Below are 19004 nucleotides of genomic sequence, written 5' to 3' on the forward strand. Positions count from 1 at the left end.
TTCCAGGAAGTGGCCATATTGGATCCATTCAGCCGCAGCCGCCCGGGCGGAGCGCGTCCCGCAGCCGGCTTGTCCCTGTCGCGGCCCCGGCGCTCGCTCCAGCCCGCCCGCCCGGCGCGGAGCTCACCATGGCTGCTACTGACCTGGAACGCTTCTCGGTGAGGGCCCTGCTTCGCAGCGGCGCGCGCGGGAGGTGCGGGAGGGGGGCCGCCTGCAGCTGGCCGGGGGGCGCGCGGCGGACTGTCACTGCCGCGCCCGGGCCTCGACGCCGGGCCGACTCCGGGACTCCGGAGCGGGCTCTCGGCCGCGCCTGCCAGGGGTCTCGGGTCGTCGGGCGGGGGCGCCTTGCTAGGAGGCTGGCGAGTAAATCTCTTTCGCGGGCAGAAGCAAAGACAGTGGGCAGGTATGGAGAGAGACCCTGGTCCTGGAGCCTGAGGGGAGGATCCGGGACATTCCTGATTCCCACCTCCCAGGGTGTTTCTGCACCGCTGGGGAGATTGCTAGCCGCGCAGGTGCTGTTGGATGGGCACAAACAGTGAGGATGAAGTCCTAAGGATCGAGGGAATCTCCCAAATGAGCTCAGACCAGTTGCAGATTTGGGTCCCGAAGACCCTGGGCCCGCTTTTCCTTCCCCCTCCTCCCTTCCACTTCCCCTCCCCGCTCTTAGATCCTGGGTGCGATTCCAGACAGGTCAGGCCTCAGTGGTCGGGTCTGCGGCAGCCATTCTCCAAGAACTGGAGCAATTCCAGATTCAGCCCACTGGGTGTTTGTTTGGGCCCCGGTCAAGGTCTGCCTTCTATTGGGCTGACGTCCCTGATGGTCCTTGTAGGGTGTCTGTGGATCTGAGCCAGACCATAGCCAACTTCCTAAAGGTTTTTATAATTCATCCAGGGGGGAGGCCTTTGGGGGATTGTGCCTGTCCTCCTCTGGTGTCTAAGGCTGGATCTGGGTGTGTCCGAGAGGCTAGGCTGTGACAGTGAGGGAAGCTGTGTCCTCTTGCCAGCATATGAGGCCCTGGTCTGCTGGAAGGGGAGGAGGGGGAGGAGAAAGAAGAGAGGGAGGAGGGCCCAAGGCTGTTGGGAGGGAGGGAGAATTCTGAATATGTGACCGATAACGAATTGGTTCTGGGGCTAAATAAAGGAGCTGGGACTTATGTAATTAAAGCTATAAATACTGTCATCTGAATTTATATATGTAAATTTCCCCTTTAATCTGAAAATACATTTGTTGGTCTTCAGAAATATGTATAACTAAGCAGGAGCTTTGATTTCATAATTTGTAGACAGGGTGTTTTAGTCCCCCTGGGGAGGGGGGCTATGTGTCAGTTAAGTTTAACTACATAGGGAGCAGACTCAGAAGTGGGGCCAATCTGAGATCCACTTTACCCTTGTGCTGTAAATTGGAATTTATGTACCAGAAGAAGGCAGAGCTGAATCCTGATAGGCCTGCTGAGTAGCTGGACACCAGAGACCTGTGTGTGTTTTTGTGTCTGTGTGCATTTTCTGTGCCCAGGTGGCCAGAAAGTTATGTCTGGGTCTTATCTCTGGCCAGAGATTGCTGAAACAGTTGATCTTGCACAGATGGGAGCGGTCTGTAGAGTAACCAGAATCAGAGGGCCTGATATGAATTGTAGATGCTACTCAGTGAGAAAAATCCAGGTGAGGTCCTCGAGCAGTGTCAGGCGCATGGTAAGGACACAATAAATAACAGGATACCCAGCATCCATGTGTGAAAAAGCATGAAAGAATGAGTTTGGCAGGTTGCATGGTACTCATGGTAGGGACTTCCATCACTGAGGTGGTCCTTAGAGAGCTGGCTGAGAGGTCCACCTGCACAACTGTGGATTTGGGGGGACCTTCTATCTGTTTGTTCTTGTGCCATTTCTCTGAGGAGCTTGGGCATTATCCATGGTGAGCTAAGGCATAGAGAAGGGATAGGCACAGGTCAAGGTATAGAGCCTGAGTTTCAGAGCTTTGGTTACTGTGCTAGGTTAAGCTAGAGGGATGGACACCTTCTACACCCTTTACTCTCTGAGCCATCAGCCTCCTTGGACAGGGTTGCATTTGGGTGGAGATCTTGGGTGGAGTTTGGCTTGAATTTAGGAATCTGGACTCCACTCTCCCTTCCTGGCTTGTCATCCTGGGAAGATAATTTCTTCCCTTATCGTGCTATAAAATGGGATAGCCATACTGATTCTTCAAAGAGTTTGTGGCAAGTTAATTGCAATCTGTGACCTGTTTGGAGACATGTTCAGGTGTCTCACCAGCCCCAGGGTATGGGGGAGCTGTAGCAGGTCTCTACTACCCCTCTGGATTGCATGGTGATCAGACCAGCCCTGGAGGGTCTGGGAACTGTCCTGACTTGGAACTTAGAAAAACTTACAGTTTTACTTTGAGATGAAAGTGTGCTATGTTCCAGTTTTCCCCCATAGCATGGTGTACACATCACAGACCCAGCAGTCTTGATTCCTGACTGGGCCCTGCTTAGCCCTAGATCAGTCTTGGGACATGGGTTGATGGCTGCAGAGGGTGCATGTAGGGGTCAGCTCTCAGGACTTCCTGTCGTTTCTTGCCCTCCTTGGGCAGCCAGACTCCTGTTAACTCTTGCTGGGCCCTCCTCCTTCCTGGTCTCTGACTCTGAGGCTTACCTCTTCCTGCCCTGAGGGTCTGCTCCTGTGATTCTCCTGTCGGCATCTCATGGGGCAGGGTTCAGACTGCCTGTTGGGGGATCTTATAGGGCCTGGGCAAAGTGAAGATGTGAGGGGGAGAGGGAAGAAACGTGAGGCCTGTCAGCCTCAAGCTTGGCATTCTTCCCAGTCAGTCACTTACCCCCCATCTCTGCTTTATCCTAGCACCATCTGTTACTTCTGTTGTCACCCCTGTAATCTTGACACTTCCCTGTGAAAAGCAGACTATCTAGGGAGTGCCCATTCTGTCCTGGAGCACAGAAGGCAGGCAGCCTTCTCACCCAAGTGGAACTCAAGGCTTCTGTCACAGCATGGTATTTCCCTGTCCTGTAAAAATGGCCTGTAACATCCTTGCCTAGCCTTTCTGAAGGAGAAATGACAGCCAAGCAATAGGTGTCTGTGTAGCTCTAGGTACCTGGTGGCATTGAGGGGGTCACATATGAGCATCTCAGGGCAATGCTTCAGCATTTCCCCCTCTTCCAGGAGGTAGGTCTGCCCTGCCTTTCCTTCCTCATGGGATTGTATCAGCTGTGGGTGTCCACTCTACTGGGACCTTCATTGGATTGGTTCAGGGCTTCGATGCTGGGGTAAAGAATTGGCCATCCCAGAGTGCACCTGATAAGGGACTGACCAGGATAGGAACAGAGAGATAGCAAGAAGAGACTGATCACAATGCCAAAGAGGAGGGCTATTGAATGATGGAGTCTGAGAACAAGGGCCTGGACTTTTGTCAAAAGCCTTGGATGGTGGGTAGGGCTTTATGCAGTAGGCTGTGGTTGGGTGAGGAAGCAGATTTTCATCATCAATAAGTAAAGAATGGGCTGAAGACCCAAATACTAGCACCCTTGGGATGACCAACAGAGTGAAGCTCTCTGAGTTTTCAGCCTAAAATGGACTAAGTGGAGGAGCATATCTCTGGCTTCTAGCAGCTGTAGGATGACAGAGCGAAGGGCCTAAGGGCCAGCTGATCTCTGTGTGTCTCTTGTAGGCTTCTTAGATGCCTCTGCCACTATGCTGCCACTTGGGTCTCAGGATCCCCAGGCATAGTCCTGAAGGCACCAGCTTTGCCTGACAACCAAATGTGGAGCTAGGCAGGCAGGGGAGAATCATATTTGCCTGGGGGAAGAGATGCCTCCCATGGTCCGATGCCCTCATGGAAGAGCTGGAGTGCTCTTTGCTGGCTTTCTTAGGAGTCATCTGTACCCTCAGGGCTCACGTGAGGAACCGTGGCTAGGAAGAGGCAATGGAAGATGGGGCAAGGGGTTTCTTGACAGTCATTACAGTTGGTGTGGGTGCCTTGGGACAAATTAGATTTTCTCCTCCTCAGAACACATAGGTGTGTCTTAGACCCCATCAGAGGCAAGTTAGAGGAACAGATCCAGGAGAAGAAGGTCCATTTCTGATCACGGTGGCTGGCTATTCCCAAGGGGCCTCCTGGGCATGGGCCTCTGGAACTTGGGGGTCTGGAGGGACTGTGGAATGGACCCAAATCCATTTCCCTTCCCTAACTATGGGGCCAGGAGCAAGCCCAACCCTCTGTCTGGTGCTGGGGTGAAGGGAAAACAGCAGAAACATACAGCACTGTTACCTGTGCCTTCCTCTAGCCCTTGCCAGTCCTGGCATCCATTCTGGGGTGGGAAGGAAGGCAGAGCCACATTCCCCGTTCTGAGGCTTGTGTCTCATTCGCTGTGGAGCAAAAGCTGCCTCATTCTTCCAGTGAGGCCAGAATAATTGTGGCTTTCCCTAATTGCCAGGCTGTGATGGCTGCCTCTGGAGTCCCTACCCAAGTGAGGAACTGGGGTTCCAGAGCCTTCTGCAGTCCAGAGTACCTTCCCCACCTAAGCAGTGGTAGGATGGACCACTCCCTCTCAGGCAGCACAACAAAACCCAAGAATGTGTCTGTGTCCTAGGCCTGGGGTATGGGGGTGACAGGCATAAGCTCAATAACTGTGCCGTTGACTTTCTAGAGATTTGCTTTTAACAAGAGAAGTGTGACTCCAACCATCCCCAATTAATAAGCTGCAGTCTGGCTGCAGAAAGAGGGAGAACATGTCTTACCGAGATAGGGAAGTAGAGAGGACAAAGCATGGGGGCTGGAAAGGAATGGCTTTGGGCTTCTCAGGGCGGTTTTCCTCCCAGAGTTCCTTGTCATCTTAGGATGGGCTGGGGAAAGACTGGCCTTGTGAAAATGACTGAGAGCCCAGCTGTCATCTCATCATTATTGCCTTGTCTGCCACCACCATGGCACTATTAAAACTGGTCCCTACTTGAGCATTCTCTTAAGTTTTGTGTTGCTGCTACAGAAGAGAAACACTGGTTCTCAGTGTCCTCTTGATTTGTGACAGGTATGTCTTGTCTCTGTTTTTCCCTATAGGCCCAGGGTAGCAGTATCCCCATCCTTGCCCTCCCACATACAGTCCTCTTGGTTATTTCCTGTAACCTCCAACATGGGCTTAAAGGCTTGCTGTGGAATCCTGGGACCAGAGCCTAAGCCTTTCCTGGGAAAATTCCTAGGATTCCTCTTGGGCTCAAGGACAGTTGTGCTTATGACCATGGTTCTGGCAGAGGCTCTGGCTATTTAAGGTCCAGGCTGTTGGGAGTAGCTAGAGATGAGGCTGGAGCTGGGGTTAGAATGTTTTGTGCCAGGAACATGGGTGGAGAAGGGGTCCCAGTGGTGCAGTGATTCCTGAGTCCATTGCTCAATGGCTTAATAGGGCCTCCCTAGGGTGGGGTTCTTCCAGGTAGTGGGCTTCCTATCTTCCTGGCAGGGTGCACAGGCCAGAGAATGCCAGGCATGGGGCCCATGGGAGAAAGTATCCAAAGACCGAGGCATTCTGAGGAAGATCTCATGTTGGGATGGAGGGGGTGGCACTACTCTTTGTCCAAGATTCAGGAACTACATTTACTTTGGTCAGGTGTCTCTTCTTCTACTCTCACCCCACCCATCCCAACACCAACCTAGTTTGGGGATCTTTATTCACCCACAGCTCCCCTGGCTCTGTTGGTTTGGCTATTCAACAGCTTTCTAATTCCTTTTGAATAAAAGCCTGTATTTATGTAGGGGCAAACCATGAGACATGTTTTCTCCCCAAATCCCATCTCACTACCTCACGAAATGGGTGGCTCCTCTTGGCTGGCAATAGTGTTGATCCAGAAGGCTCAGATAGCATTTCCCGACCAGAAAAAGGATGTCCTACTTATCCACTGGGCTGCATAGCAAAATGCTGTCCTTCACTTTGTTCTGGATGGCCGGGCATGGAGGATCTCAGCCAGCCCAAACACTTATTTTGGTTATTGTCTTTGATGTGCCAAAGAAATGATGACACAGAAACCTGGGACTTGGCTCAAGAGCCAAAAGCTTGTTAGTGATTAGAGAGGGGATAATGGCCTCATGGAGTTCTCATATGCATGTGTAGAACATAGAGCTGCCAACTCTTTTTCTGTCCTGGGGCTTTGAAGATATTTAGAGCCCCTTGGGTGAGCACTCCAGGTTGCTGGGGATATGAAAAGGGTTAGACTGTTTAGGTCCTAGGGAAGTCGACCCACCTGCCTGAAGGCTCAGCCCTATGGAGCAGTCATCCACAGGTCTTGATACAAGGGTGCATCTTCCTTTCAGCTCACTGTCTAGCAGACCACCTTACAGACTGTCAGGCTTTTGATCTAGATCATCCCTCTGACATATTGCACAGGGTCCTCCTTGCATTCTCAATTTCTATTGGTTTCCAACCTTTAAAATTTAGAGGATTTCACATAAAGGTCTACATTTCTGGATTCTCTTAAAAAACTGAAAGATTTGGGAATACTAGCTAGCTTGGTAGGAGTTGTGGAACTGTGGCCATCATGGATGACCCATCAGCATGGACTCTGCGGTTCCCCACCATTCCTACCTCTTCCTGGGAGATCCACGCTTGGTCACATCAGTGGCTGTCTTTCATCCAGCAGCCAGTAGAGCAGTGTGGCCAGAAGTATGGGTTTCCCAGGCATATTGTCTGTATTCAGATTCTGCCTTCACCCTCCTGAGCAGTGTGGTCCTCAGTGGTCTCATCTGTACAGTGGAGGTCATATTATATTATAGCTGACCTCACAGGGCTGATGTATGGATTGACATTAGAGTTGTACATAGTGAGCAATGGATGATAGCTGTTACTTTTGTAGTTATTGTCATCATTATCACTATATTGCTGCTCTTTGTTCATTTATGTTACCTCCCTGGCCTCTATGGGCACTTGAGTTTAGAATGAACCCCCCAAAGTCAAACATAGAGTGCCCTTGCCTTTTTATTGCCAGTCATTCTGGTGTCTTGCACACAGAGATGTGTTCAATGAGTGTGTCCAACTGACAGTGATGAGCTGGGAGCCTGTGAAGAGTAGAGAAGGCAATGTAGTAGAGGGGTTTTGGGCAAGGGCTTGGCCCACTCTTCAATTTGTGCTTGGCCTTGGTTAATTCTCTAGCTTCTGTGTGCCTCAGTTTCCTCATCTGCACAGTGGTATCTGACACCAAGTGGTAGAAGGACTAAGTGAGAGACTGTGTGGAACTCAATGGCTTTGTTTGCACATAGTAGTCTTCAGTGAGGAGCTGGTGTCATTGTTGACATCATTCCTTCCTGTGGTTGTGAACTCAGAAGCTTGGTCTTCCACACCTTTACTCCCTGGGGTCTCCTCACTTGCCTCACTCCCTCCTGTCCCTGTGCATGCAAAGTTTCACATTGGAGACTGTAGCTGTCAGGTGCCTTCAGTAGCAAGTGCTAGAGAATTTCCTCCTCCAGCTGTAAGATATGGACCGAGCACAAAGTAAAAAACCAGAGGCAGGGCAGACATTGACTCTGGCTTCTCTGTGGCTTTCTTTACTCTGCCATCCTCTGTGAGAGGACTTCAGCCTTAAGCTAGCTCCCTGATGGTCACCAGATGATTATAAAGGCTCCACCTAAGTCACTTGCCTGTACCTGAGCCAGTCATAGCATCATGCTGATTGGCTTCCACCAAACGTCAGGGCTGGTAGCCAGTGGGAGATCTGCCTTTATCTCTGAGCCGTGATAACTAAGGTGTGGAGGGGATGCTTCAGGAACTGCTGGTTCCTCCTTGACTCTGACCCCACCCAAGTTAGGAGACACCTAGGGGGCACTTTGGAGCTAGCAAGGTGCTTTGGATCACATGTTTCTGATGCCAAATGTATGATCAGGAAGTCTGGCATTAGTGAGAGTCACCCCTCAGTAAAGCCAGAAGGTCACATCAGTCTCCTGAGACCAGGGAAGAACACTGTCTCCATCAGGGCCAGTGGCCATTCGTGTGTGTGTGTGTGTGTGTGTGTGTACATGAGAATGTACTCCATAGACTCACACCCCACTTATCCTTGAGGCTTCTGAGCAGACATTTTCCCAGGTTTTTGGCTGTTGGTGACACAGTACAGCATGGGCAACAACTTGGGGGTGACAGCCTTCCTGTCCTCCACACGCTTCCACAGAGAAAGCCAAGTTGTGTGAGTGAAGAGCAGGCAGATTTGCCAAGCCTGGGTAGATGAGTTTATGTGAGTCCTCCAGTACTGCTTTTAGCCTGTGGATCCTGGAACTGTAAGAAAGTAGGAGAGCAGGGGAAATCCCTGAGGCTTGAGATGACCTCTGTTTTTCTGCAAGTGCTCTGTGGTTGTGTGTGTATGTGTGAGTGTGTGTGTGCATGTGTGTGTGCAAGAGTGTATGTGGTTTCCAGACACAGCTGACTTAGTGGATTTTGGCAGCAGACTACAGGATGTTGGATTGCATCCTGATTGTGTCACCCTTGGAAGAAGGGGATGAATAAACACACAGCCTTCTCTGCAAGCACAGCACGCCTTAAATTTTGGAGATTTTTCAGTCTTGCCTGAAAAGAAAAAAGCCTCCAGACTGACTGTTCTGTCCTCCATTTGATCCTCAAGCTGCCATGAGCAGGTGGAACACAGACTAAACAAGTAAGCCTGTGTGAGGATGGGCAGATGCCCTGACACAGTAGTAATTGAAGATGGTGTCCAGTAACTTATAAATGGATAGTGTTGGGGGACAAAGAGGGAAGGATGGGATGAATGGGAAGCTTCACCTCCTTAACCTGCAGCCAGCTTCCAGAAGTGAATGGCATAGGTGGAGAACCAAGATGCTCTAAGGATAACTAAAAGTGCCAGGAAATGGCATCACTGCCAGTAAAGGTCTGGGTATAAGTACTTATGGGCCAGGTGAGAGCAGGTACCAGGAAAAGTTCTCTTCTGAGCTCTAGAGCCCAGGAAAGGGCAGAGGTTGTAAAGGAACAGAGCCTGTGAGGAAGGCTAGGAATATCATGCTAAGAAGTTTGGACCTGGCCCAGTGCAGCCTAGCTCCTTGTAGTGTTTCTGATGGGGTAGGCATTAATAAGAGGAAAATGTCATGGGACTCCTTTGTCAGGGGATGTTTGCAGCCCTTAGGGGACTTGGGCTTGAGTGGGGAGATGGGACAGGTGGTAGGGAAGAAGGACCATCTGTAAGAACAGAGGCTCCACTGATAGTTGTTGAAGAGAATAGGTTTAGGAGAAACTACAACTTGTTTGAAGATACTACCAGTATCACTAGAGGGGCCATGTAGGGCTTCAGGGAGAGAAGACATAAGTAGCAGAGGAGTGGTTGGGTTTGAGTGCCAGAGGACTCTCATTGCAGGAAGAGACTGGGTGGAGGGGTTCAGGCCAAGGCAACAGGTTGTGGCTGCAGAGGGCAGACACCCAGGTGCTGAGAAAGCCTGCTGCAAGGCAGGAGCTAGGCCTTCTTGTCTGATCCTCACCCCTCTGCCTCTGCCCACTGTGCTGTATCTGTGTTTGCAAAAGGGCTGCCATGGTGCTGGACAGTAGCTCTTAGACTGTGCTCCCTGAGACCTGCTTCCTCTGCTCTGGAGATGGGGCAGGTGAGACTCTTAACACACTGCCCTTTCCCGTCCTTGTTGTTTCTAGAACAAGGGCACCAGTCACTCAAGAAGGAAGAGGTATGTTTATGCCCAGCAAGGAGCTATGTGGGCCTGCCCTTAAGTGGGACTGAGCCTGGGAACCTTCCCTCTGAGGCCATGATTTTATCCCTGTTCCAGGGAAACCAGAGAAACCATTTACTACAAATTGGAGTCTGACTTGATCTCTGCTTTGGGCCCTCATAGTTTCATTTACACAAAAACTGTTATTTTTGACCACATAAGTGCTCTACCTCTTGAACTATTCCCCTAGCCTCATAGTTTTTTTGAAATCGTGCTATGGGCCAGTTCTAGTGGCCCCTGCTCACTTAGGACCTGCTGCCCACCTCTCTGCTGAGGCCAGGTCCCCACATTCTTATCCAGAATTTTCTATCTAAAGAGCCATGACTGGGATAGGGTTGGGAGGATGGCAGGAGGCAGAGCCTTAGGGTCTAGAGAGTACCAGGAGGATGAGGGAAGAGCCATCCTTTAAGCCCCACTAGTGGGCTGTCTTTGTAAGTACTGGCCACTTTAGCAGGGCCCCTGCATGCATTCTGCACTTGGGTGCATAAGGAGTGGGAGGTAGGTGTAAAGGACTCTGAGCCCCTCTGGGAGTTGATCTGGGAGGCCTCTCTGATGGAACTCGTGTGGGAGGGTTTGGGAAAGAGGCCTATGAGAGAGTAGAAACATTCCTGCTGTCCTCAGAGCTGGCCTTAGGACCATACAGTAGACCCTTGGTATCCATGGATATATGGTTCCAAGGAGACTGCCACTGAGTTAAAACTCAATGCTCAGGATACATAGAGTTCAATACTCTAGAATTACTCAATTTATCTGTACCGTAGGTCAGAACATCCCTAATTTGAAGCATCATGGAGTAGGCTACATTACTGTCTGTTGTACACGTAAACCAAAACTACATCTTATTTTATGCTCTTTATCTCAAATACTGTAGATGCTTGATTCATTATTCCCATAACTCCCAGTTCTCTTTAAACAAATCTAAAATGTTCACCCTATCACTTAAGCATATTATATGCCCTGTTTGGCTTAGGAGGATTACCATAACTTTTACCTTATGTTTTGGGCACCATTTTCTTTTGGGGAGGCAGATTTTCACAAAATTAAGAGTAGAGAAACTCAGCAAACCACACAATGATTTAAACAGCTGATGATAATGCAGGACTGCCTGAGAGCTTCTCCATATCAACGGAACTGCATAATGCTCACGTGGGAATTTAAAATTTTTGTTTTTGAAATTTCTTTTTAAAATTTATCATGTGTAATAAATCCATAAATAAGGCAGGCTTACTGTACATTCTGTCCAGTCTGGGCCTCCTGGAGTCTTTAAAATCCAGGGGAACCCAGCATTGTGGTGCACACCACTCAGGAGGCTGAGGAAGGAGGATCTTGAGCTCAAGGCCAGTCTCACCTATGGACCATCTGAGGCCTCCTCCTGGGAAGGAGACAGTTGAGCCCTCCAGGAGATACAGAGCCCCAGGTCCAAGCATTCCTGGTCACCCCAGGTGCAGTAGAGCCACAGGACATAGGGACTTTTTCCAGGGGAGGATTCAGGGACCTCTTTGTGGGAGCGTGGCATGGAGTTGGAGCTCCATTGTACCTGAGGTGTGTACTGAGATGTGCCGAAAACTCGGGTGCAAGGGCTGGACTGGTTTGACTCAGGCACAGTCTCCCCTGTCTTGGCCTGGCTTCCCCAGCAAGCTCACTTCTTTGCTTTACTTCTCTCTGGCAGAATGCAGAGCCAGAACTCCGGAGCCTGTCCCTGGGTGGCCATGTGGGCTTCGACAGCCTCCCAGATCAGTTGGTCAGCAAGTCAGTCACACAGGGCTTCAGCTTCAACATCCTCTGTGTGGGTGAGTGTCATGACTTGGCTAGGGGGTGCTCAGACTGAGGCTGGATGAGAACCTTCTAGGGGATTGAGCACTGCTGCCCTGACCACTGTCCAGCTATATGAGGGTTTCCCAAACAGAGTGAAACTTTGGGAGATCAGAAAGAGGGTTTGGTTCCTGTCTCTGCCAGGGTCAAGGGCAAGATTGGAGCCAGGACCTGACTTAGAGTTGTCATGAAGAGGAAATAGGACCAGGCCCATAAAAGTATTTTATAAACTGTACTTATCAAAGAGATTAAGTTCATTTACTCATTCATTTATTTTAAAAACATTCACTCACCAGGTGCAATGGCTCATGCCTATAATCCTAGCTACTTGGGAGGCAGAGATATAGAGGATTGTGGTTAGAGGCCAATCTGGACAAAAAGTTTGAGAACCCCATCTCAACAAATAAAAGGTGGGTGTGGTGGTGCACACCTGTCATCCCAACTACACAAGAAGCATATACATTAGGATCTTTGTCAAGGCTTGCTCAGGCATAAAGAGAGAAGAGAGACCCTATTTGAAAAATAAAGCAAAAAGGACTGGGGGTGGATGAGGGGGTGGCTCAAGTGGTAGAACACCTGCCTGGCAAGCACAAGGCCCAGTTCCACTAAAAAAACAAAACAAAACAAAATTCGCTCTTTCTTACTATGTGAGGAGACTACAGTAAAACAGACTGTCCTTCATCACCAGCGCCTGTGGTAAATCTCCTGCACACGTCTGAGCAAACACGACCTGACATGGAGGCCCTGGGAGGCCTTCTGTGCTTCAAGGCCTGGGGTTCCTGGCAGGGCAGGCCATAAAGTGCTCTGCCAGGCCCTCTGCAGCTGCCCCTCAGAAGAAGGCTGTCTGAGCCTCCTCCTCTCCTGGTTAAGACTGCATACAGCTGAGCACCCATGATGTGGACCTAGCCACTGGTGGTTTTAGACCCTGGTCCTGCTGGCCCCATGACCATCCTGGGCCTAGGAGGGATGGTGTGCAGAGCAGGTGTTTGGTGACTGCATTCCTTTGAGGCTGGAGTTGCCACAGCTGCCTGGCTCTGCCTCCTCTTCCCTACTCCCTGAGGAAGCATCACATGTGTTACACAGCCATGTCTCTATGTCTTATGTCCAACATTTCCTTTTAGCTCTTCTGTATGTTCTTTCTTTCTTTTTTTTTTTTTTTTCAGTACTGGAAGTAGAACCCCAGGACCTCACACATGCTAGGCAAGCGCTCTACACAGCCCCAGCCCCTGCACATAATTTCTGAGGGCACAGAGGAGGGGATAGTTCATAAGGAATGAGGACAGTGAGGGATGAAGTGGGAGGCCTGCCTCTTATGTGCCTGGGCCCCACCTGGCCTACCCATTAGTCAGGACAGCCCTGGCTCCAGCCTTTGATTTACCTCCTCTTCCTGCTCCTAGGGGAGACTGGCATTGGCAAGTCTACACTAATGAACACACTCTTCAACACAACCTTTGAGACTGAGGAAGCCAGCCACCATGAGGACTGTGTGCGCCTGCGGCCCCAGACTTATGATCTTCAAGAGAGCAATGTGCAACTCAAGTTGACCATTGTGGATGCTGTGGGCTTCGGGGATCAGATCAATAAAGATGAGAGGCAAGAGGCGGGAAGTACAGCCCCATCCAGCTTCATCCATCCCTCCTGGCCTGGCCATGATTCCAAAACTGCTCAAGCATTCTTTACTCCAAATTGTCCCTATACTAATGGCCAAGTGCCCATACTCCAAACAGCTAGGGAAAGGTCTCTCGGAGGAAGCACTGTTAGAGGCACTGTGGCCACTAACAGGCCAGTAATTCATTGGGGGTGGGGTCACCTGTATTAGACAGGGCAGAGCTGTTTGTTCCCAAGGAGGAGAGGTGGGGGTGGAGGGGCAGCTGGCTTGGCTCTGAGCCCTACACGTCACTGCCCAGCTGCCTCCCAGGTGATGGAGCTGTCTGTAGTTACAGGCCCATAGTCGACTACATCGATGCGCAGTTTGAAAACTATTTACAGGAAGAGCTGAAGATCCGCCGCTCCCTCTTTGACTACCATGACACAAGGATTCATGTTTGCCTCTACTTCATCACACCCACTGGGCATTCCCTAAAGTCCCTGGATCTGGTGACCATGAAGAAACTAGACAGCAAGGTACCTGCCTCTCCTTGTTGCATGGACTCTACCATCTTCCTCTGGCATGGGATTTGGTGGTTGCATCTGGACTGTCTATCCACTGTGGTCCTCAGGGACGTGGTTAGGGGCTTGCGCACAGATCTCTTGACTTGGTCTTCCTTATTATGTCCTGCAGCTGTCCCCACTACTCCAGAAGGCCCCATTGCTCTGAATTCTTTCTCCAGAGCTCTGTCCTCTGAGTCTGGCCCTGAGCCCCTTCTCATTCTCAGCCCTGCTGGCTCATTCTCCTCCTCCTGGAATGACTTCCACTTCTCTCTGATCTGTTCCCCAGAGTATCCCCTTTCCATCTCAGCTTCTTCTGCTCATTTTGTCTCTCAATTCTTAATTCCTAGTTCCTCCCTTCACATCCCTTTTCCTCTTAGACATGGTTTCCACTTGGGTTCCTTCTGAGCCCACTGCGGGAGCAGAGTGAAGTCTCAGAATTGGGATGTGAATGAGGAGTGGGTATCATAAGGGCAGAGGGATGTCTGGAAGAGTTGGGGGGCTCTGTGGGGAATGATCCTATAGTCACGTGTCAGATCTTAAGTGGCTGTCCTTTCCATCTTAGGAGTTAATTTTCACTGTCCCCATACTAATGGCTAAGCACCTACACCCCAGGGGGCCAGGGAAAGGTCTCTTGGGGAATATCTGAGGCCGTGTTGTCATTAACAGACCAGTAATTCATTTTTTGGTTTCCCACCATTGCTTCTGTCTGGCTCCAAGTCAGTTAAGATCTTCAGAGCATCTGGAGTCCAAGCTGACTACGCCCAGTGGGACCAAACCTGGGGCTGGATGGTGATTTGGGGGACTAGGGCTATCAGAAGCATTGTAGCTGATTGTCATTGTTACAGCCCATCACAACAACCATTCGTGGCTGGCTTTGGGCCAGGATTGCCCATAGAAGTACCTCTCTCTGGCTTCCTGCTCCTCTGTTCAGGGATGTGGCTTAGATAGGACTGTTCATAGTCAGGGACCATTGCTCAAAATAGGCAACTAACCTGCTGTCTCCTCCCCGATCCTGGCAGGTGAACATAATTCCTATCATTGCCAAGGCTGACACCATCTCTAAGAGTGAGCTCCACAAGTTCAAGATCAAGATCATGGGTGAGCTGGTCAGCAATGGAGTCCAGATCTACCAGTTTCCCACTGATGATGAGGCTGTTGCAGAGATTAATGCAGTCATGAATGTGAGTGTTGAGCAAGGGCCTCAGGGCTCCCAGGCCAGATGGCTTACAGCCATCACATGTCTAAGACACAGCCCCAAGAGACCCTGGTTCCCAGAATTCCTGCCTTAGCTTCACCAAGACAGTCAGGTGGGCATCTGGAGCCAGCTCCGTCTGGATGACTGACATCTGCCCTATGTTGTATGAGCAGGAGACAAGCAGAATTAGATATTGTGTCTGCGCTAGGGGTCCCCCAGATTTGAGTGACACAAGTTCTGGACTCAGGGCAGGAATCTGAAGCCTGCATGAGTGATCAGACAGGAGCTCAGGGCATGGGGACCTGGAAGGGAGCCAGGCCCAAAGGTCAAAAAAAGGAGCTCTAAAGCCCTGAAAATAGTACCTCTAGGGAGTTGGGAACACCAGGGAGAGGGGTGAAGGTTCAGCTCTTTACACCATTTGAAATGTATAGACCATTTCTCCAGGAGAGTTGGAAAGTGAGCATGTGGCTCCAGGGTCTTTGTTCAGGCCCGAGAACACCTTCCTGGACCCAGGGGCAATGAGGGGAATCTGTTCCTTTCCCTCTGCCAATGAGGTGCTCATGCATACTTGGGTCCCTTTCCAGGCACACCTGCCCTTTGCCGTGGTGGGCAGCACTGAGGAGGTGAAGGTGGGGAACAAGTTGGTCCGAGCACGGCAGTACCCTTGGGGAGTGGTGCAGGGTAAGTGTGGGGGGCACATCCCCAACTGCAGGCCTGAACTTAGTCCCCCTCTTTCCTGCTGCCTGAGGCATCTTGACCCCTGTCCCACGCTGTCTTCCCCTGCCCATCTGTGTGTCTGCCTCATGCCCCACATGCACCCTGCTTTTAGTGGAGAACGAGAATCACTGTGACTTTGTGAAGCTCCGGGAGATGTTGATCCGAGTGAACATGGAGGACCTCAGAGAGCAGACCCACAGTCGGCACTATGAGCTCTATCGGCGCTGCAAGTTGGAGGAGATGGGCTTCCAGGACAGCGATGGTGACAGCCAGCCCTTCAGGTGACACCTGCACTTCATAGCCACAGCCACTCTTGCCATGCCTCTGGACTCTTAGGAGCTGAGAAGAGGCTGTCAGGAGTCCAGCATCCTGTTGTTCCCAGCTCCTGCCTGATACTGTGGCTTCAGCTCTGCCTCAACCCACCTCATTTTGGCCTCTCTTCCCCTGGTCTCCACAGCCTACAAGAGACATACGAAGCCAAGAGGAAGGAGTTCCTGAGTGAACTGCAGAGGAAGGAGGAAGAGATGAGGCAGATGTTTGTGAATAAAGTGAAGGAGACAGAGCTGGAGTTGAAGGAGAAGGAAAGGGAGGTATGCGCTGGGTTTGGGCATGGCTGGCTGTGTGTGGAGGTAGAGGCCTGGGTCCTTTCCCACCCATGCCAAAGTGCTTCCCCTTCTGCCCCAGCTCCACGAGAAGTTTGAACACCTGAAGCGGATCCACCAGGAGGAGAAGCGCAAGGTGGAGGAGAAGCGCCGGGAACTGGAGGAGGAGACCAATGCTTTCAACTGCAGGAAGGCTGCTGTGGAGGCCCTGCAGTCTCAGGCTTTGCATGCCACCTCACAGCAACCTCTGAGGAAGGACAAGGACAAGAAGAAGTAGGTGGCATCTCCTTCCTGTGCTGGCTTTTTCCCCCATGCCCTCGCTCACTATTTCCTGCTCTCACAATCTCCTTCTGTTTGCTCTTTGCTTCTCCCTTTGTTCTTCCTCCTCTCTGGCCCACCTTCTCTCACTCTTGCTCATTTATATTTTCCTCTCTCCTTTTCACTTGCTCTCCCACCCCGTCCTTGTTCTTGCACTAGTGTTCTTGACATCTCACAATCTGGATCTCTCTCTCTTATAGCCTCATACTCTCCCTAACACGATGACCTATGCTCTCCCACCCCCCTTCCTCCTTCCTCTGCCTCTTACTCTTTCTCACTCCCTCTTTTACTCTCCTTCAGCATCCTCAGCAGCTGGGGCCTCTGTTGCAACTTGATGAAGAAGGCTGGGCCCCAGGGTAGGGAGCAGCTGAGAGGATGTAGCTACAGGAGGCTCTGCAAGTCTCAGGCCAGGAGAGGGACAGGGCCTGGGACTTCTAGCATTTCCAGTCACATTCTGAAAGTTCCCATGATTCTGGCATGTCCCTCCTTTTTGCCTGAGACAGTGGGTGTGGGACTCATGTTGGCTGGCAGGTGGTGACCAATAGAAATGAGGACAGGCCAGCCAGCACTGCCTCCCTGGAAACTAGTCACCACACAGCTATTCCAAAAGGCATGTGGGGCTGGAAGGAACAGCAGCTCTCTGTAGGGGCTCTGTGACTTTTGTTAAGGAGTGGGGCTGCCCCTCAGGTAGAGGCTGGTATTGTTCCTGTAGAAAGCAGAAAGAAGAGAGAAGGATAGGGATGGCAAGGCTTTCCCAGCCCCAGAACTGTGGTCTGCTGCCAATTCAGTCACTTCTCCTTGGTGTTTCTTTCTTTCCTTTCCTTTTCTTTTTTTATCTTTGTGTTTATTCAGTGCTAGGGATGGAACACAAGACCTTGCACATGCTAGGCAAGCACTATACCACTGAGCCACACCTCCTGCCCTCCTTGGCAATACTTACAGTCTGTTCCTACACCCTTATCTGGAGTTCAGCTACCCTGACTCCTGTTGCTCTTCCTCTCCAACTTGCTTCATTTAGAGTCCTCTGCCATATCACACTGTGGGGATCTCATCCATCCCACTTCTCCCTGCCCTTGACCTGGACCTGTTCTATCCTTTTCTTGCCAACCCAGGAAATAAGCAGATATACCCACCTTGGTCCTCATTCTTGGGCTGCCATTTCCTCCTGGAATGTTTGCAGATGTGTGTGCCTGGGGCCTTCCTTCCTTGGTGACAGTGGAACATAGGGATTAGGGCCATGAAATGCATGGTTATCTGTGACCACAGGATGCTGCTTTTGGCACAAACACTTCCCTGCTTCACCCCCAATATTGCATTCTCTAACATGCACTGACATGCATGTGTGTGCACATGCTATTTTACATGCCCTGCCCCATCACATACAGAAACATTTACATATCTACCAACACACAGTGCACACATCCTCAGAGGCAGACACACACTGAAGAAAAGAAACTTAAACTGCTTCTTCCTGGTACAGACCAGGGGGACAGAACCAGACATTTAGGAGTTGGATGTCGATTATCATTCCTGAGGCCTGTCCCCTGTTTTGGGACAGACCTTCCTCCTTTTTGTAATCTCCATCCCAATGCCTGGTGGCCCACTCCAGCTGCTGGCAGTGCTGGGATGTGTAAGCTTCTGCCTGTCTCCAGGGAGGACCCCAGTCCCTACACTGCCTTCAGCCATGAGAATTTCCCTCCATTTTACAGTCCCATGTCCAGCCCTTGGTTTGGTGAGCATGGGAGCTGGGGTGGAACCTGTGTGTATTTCAAATTAACAGCTCAGAAATGTGGTTCCTCTTAGGGAATGTGGGGTGTGAGGACTGTGGCACCCAAAGTGACTTTGCCCTGCTTCTTGCCACTGTGACCCATGCCATCCTGTTAAAGAAAAGGCAGGCAGGTTTCCTAGGGAAGAAGGGGGGGTACATTCAGAAATTGAAGGCGAGGACCTGTAATAGGTCAGGCCCACTGAATGAGACCCCCACTGCTGCAGGGGACCAGCATAGCTGTCAGTGGGCTTGTCACTAGTGTCTGTTCTTCCCTGGTATGTCATTCTCCAGGCCTGAGCTTGGAAGACAGACCCTTGCAGTTTGCTGGATATGCCAGAAAGCTTCAGTCAGTTTGGCCCCTGGGAGAGAGAACGCTCTTCCTGTGTTAACCAGTGGAGCCAGAATAGGTGGGCTGGGTGGCTGGGGCATATCTCCTGCCTTGGTCTAGGGGAATAGGGTTGGTTGGGAGTGCATTTCAGGGGTGGGTACTTTTCATGACCATTTAGTTAAATGACTTTGATTGGTTGAACTTATTCTTCAAATTTTAACCCATTTTTGCGAAATTACTTCCCAATCAGATCTTGACCCTCAGCCTGGGACGCCACAAAATGAAGCGAATTCTCTGCTTTGCTCGTCACAAATGCCAAACTGACTGCCCTTTCCCAGTGTCCATCTTGCTGTCTTTTGCTTCTGTTTGATTTGGTCTGCGTATCTTTTAATGTGTCTGTTTTTGTTTTGTTTGT

The 19004-nt window shown here is 50.7% G+C and overlaps 1 protein-coding gene across 8 annotated transcripts in view; it reads left to right on the forward strand.

Moving 5' to 3' along the window:
- The window catches only part of Septin8 (septin 8), a 26690-nt gene continuing 7686 nt past the window's right edge, over positions 1-19004 (forward strand). For 4 of the 8 annotated variants that reach the window (XM_074057208.1, XM_074057209.1, XM_020175970.2 and 1 more), the window contains exons 1-9: positions 1-158; positions 11368-11488; positions 12908-13103; positions 13448-13634; positions 14681-14842; positions 15441-15537; positions 15686-15854; positions 16031-16163; positions 16258-16448. In XM_074057208.1, coding sequence (XP_073913309.1) covers positions 129-158; positions 11368-11488; positions 12908-13103; positions 13448-13634; positions 14681-14842; positions 15441-15537; positions 15686-15854; positions 16031-16163; positions 16258-16448 — 1286 coding nt within the window. In that variant the 5' untranslated portion in view covers positions 1-128. Of the gene's footprint in view, positions 159-263; positions 404-11367; positions 11489-12907; positions 13104-13447; positions 13635-14680; positions 14843-15440; positions 15538-15685; positions 15855-16030; positions 16164-16257; positions 16449-18839; positions 18999-19004 lie in introns of those variants that run through there. The other 4 variants (XM_074057210.1, XM_020175968.2, XM_020175969.2 and 1 more) reach the window with 3 other exon arrangements.

The sequence above is a fragment of the Castor canadensis genome, chromosome 16 (assembly GCF_047511655.1).
Source record: "Castor canadensis chromosome 16, mCasCan1.hap1v2, whole genome shotgun sequence".
NCBI classification, from domain to species: Eukaryota; Metazoa; Chordata; class Mammalia; order Rodentia; family Castoridae; genus Castor; species Castor canadensis.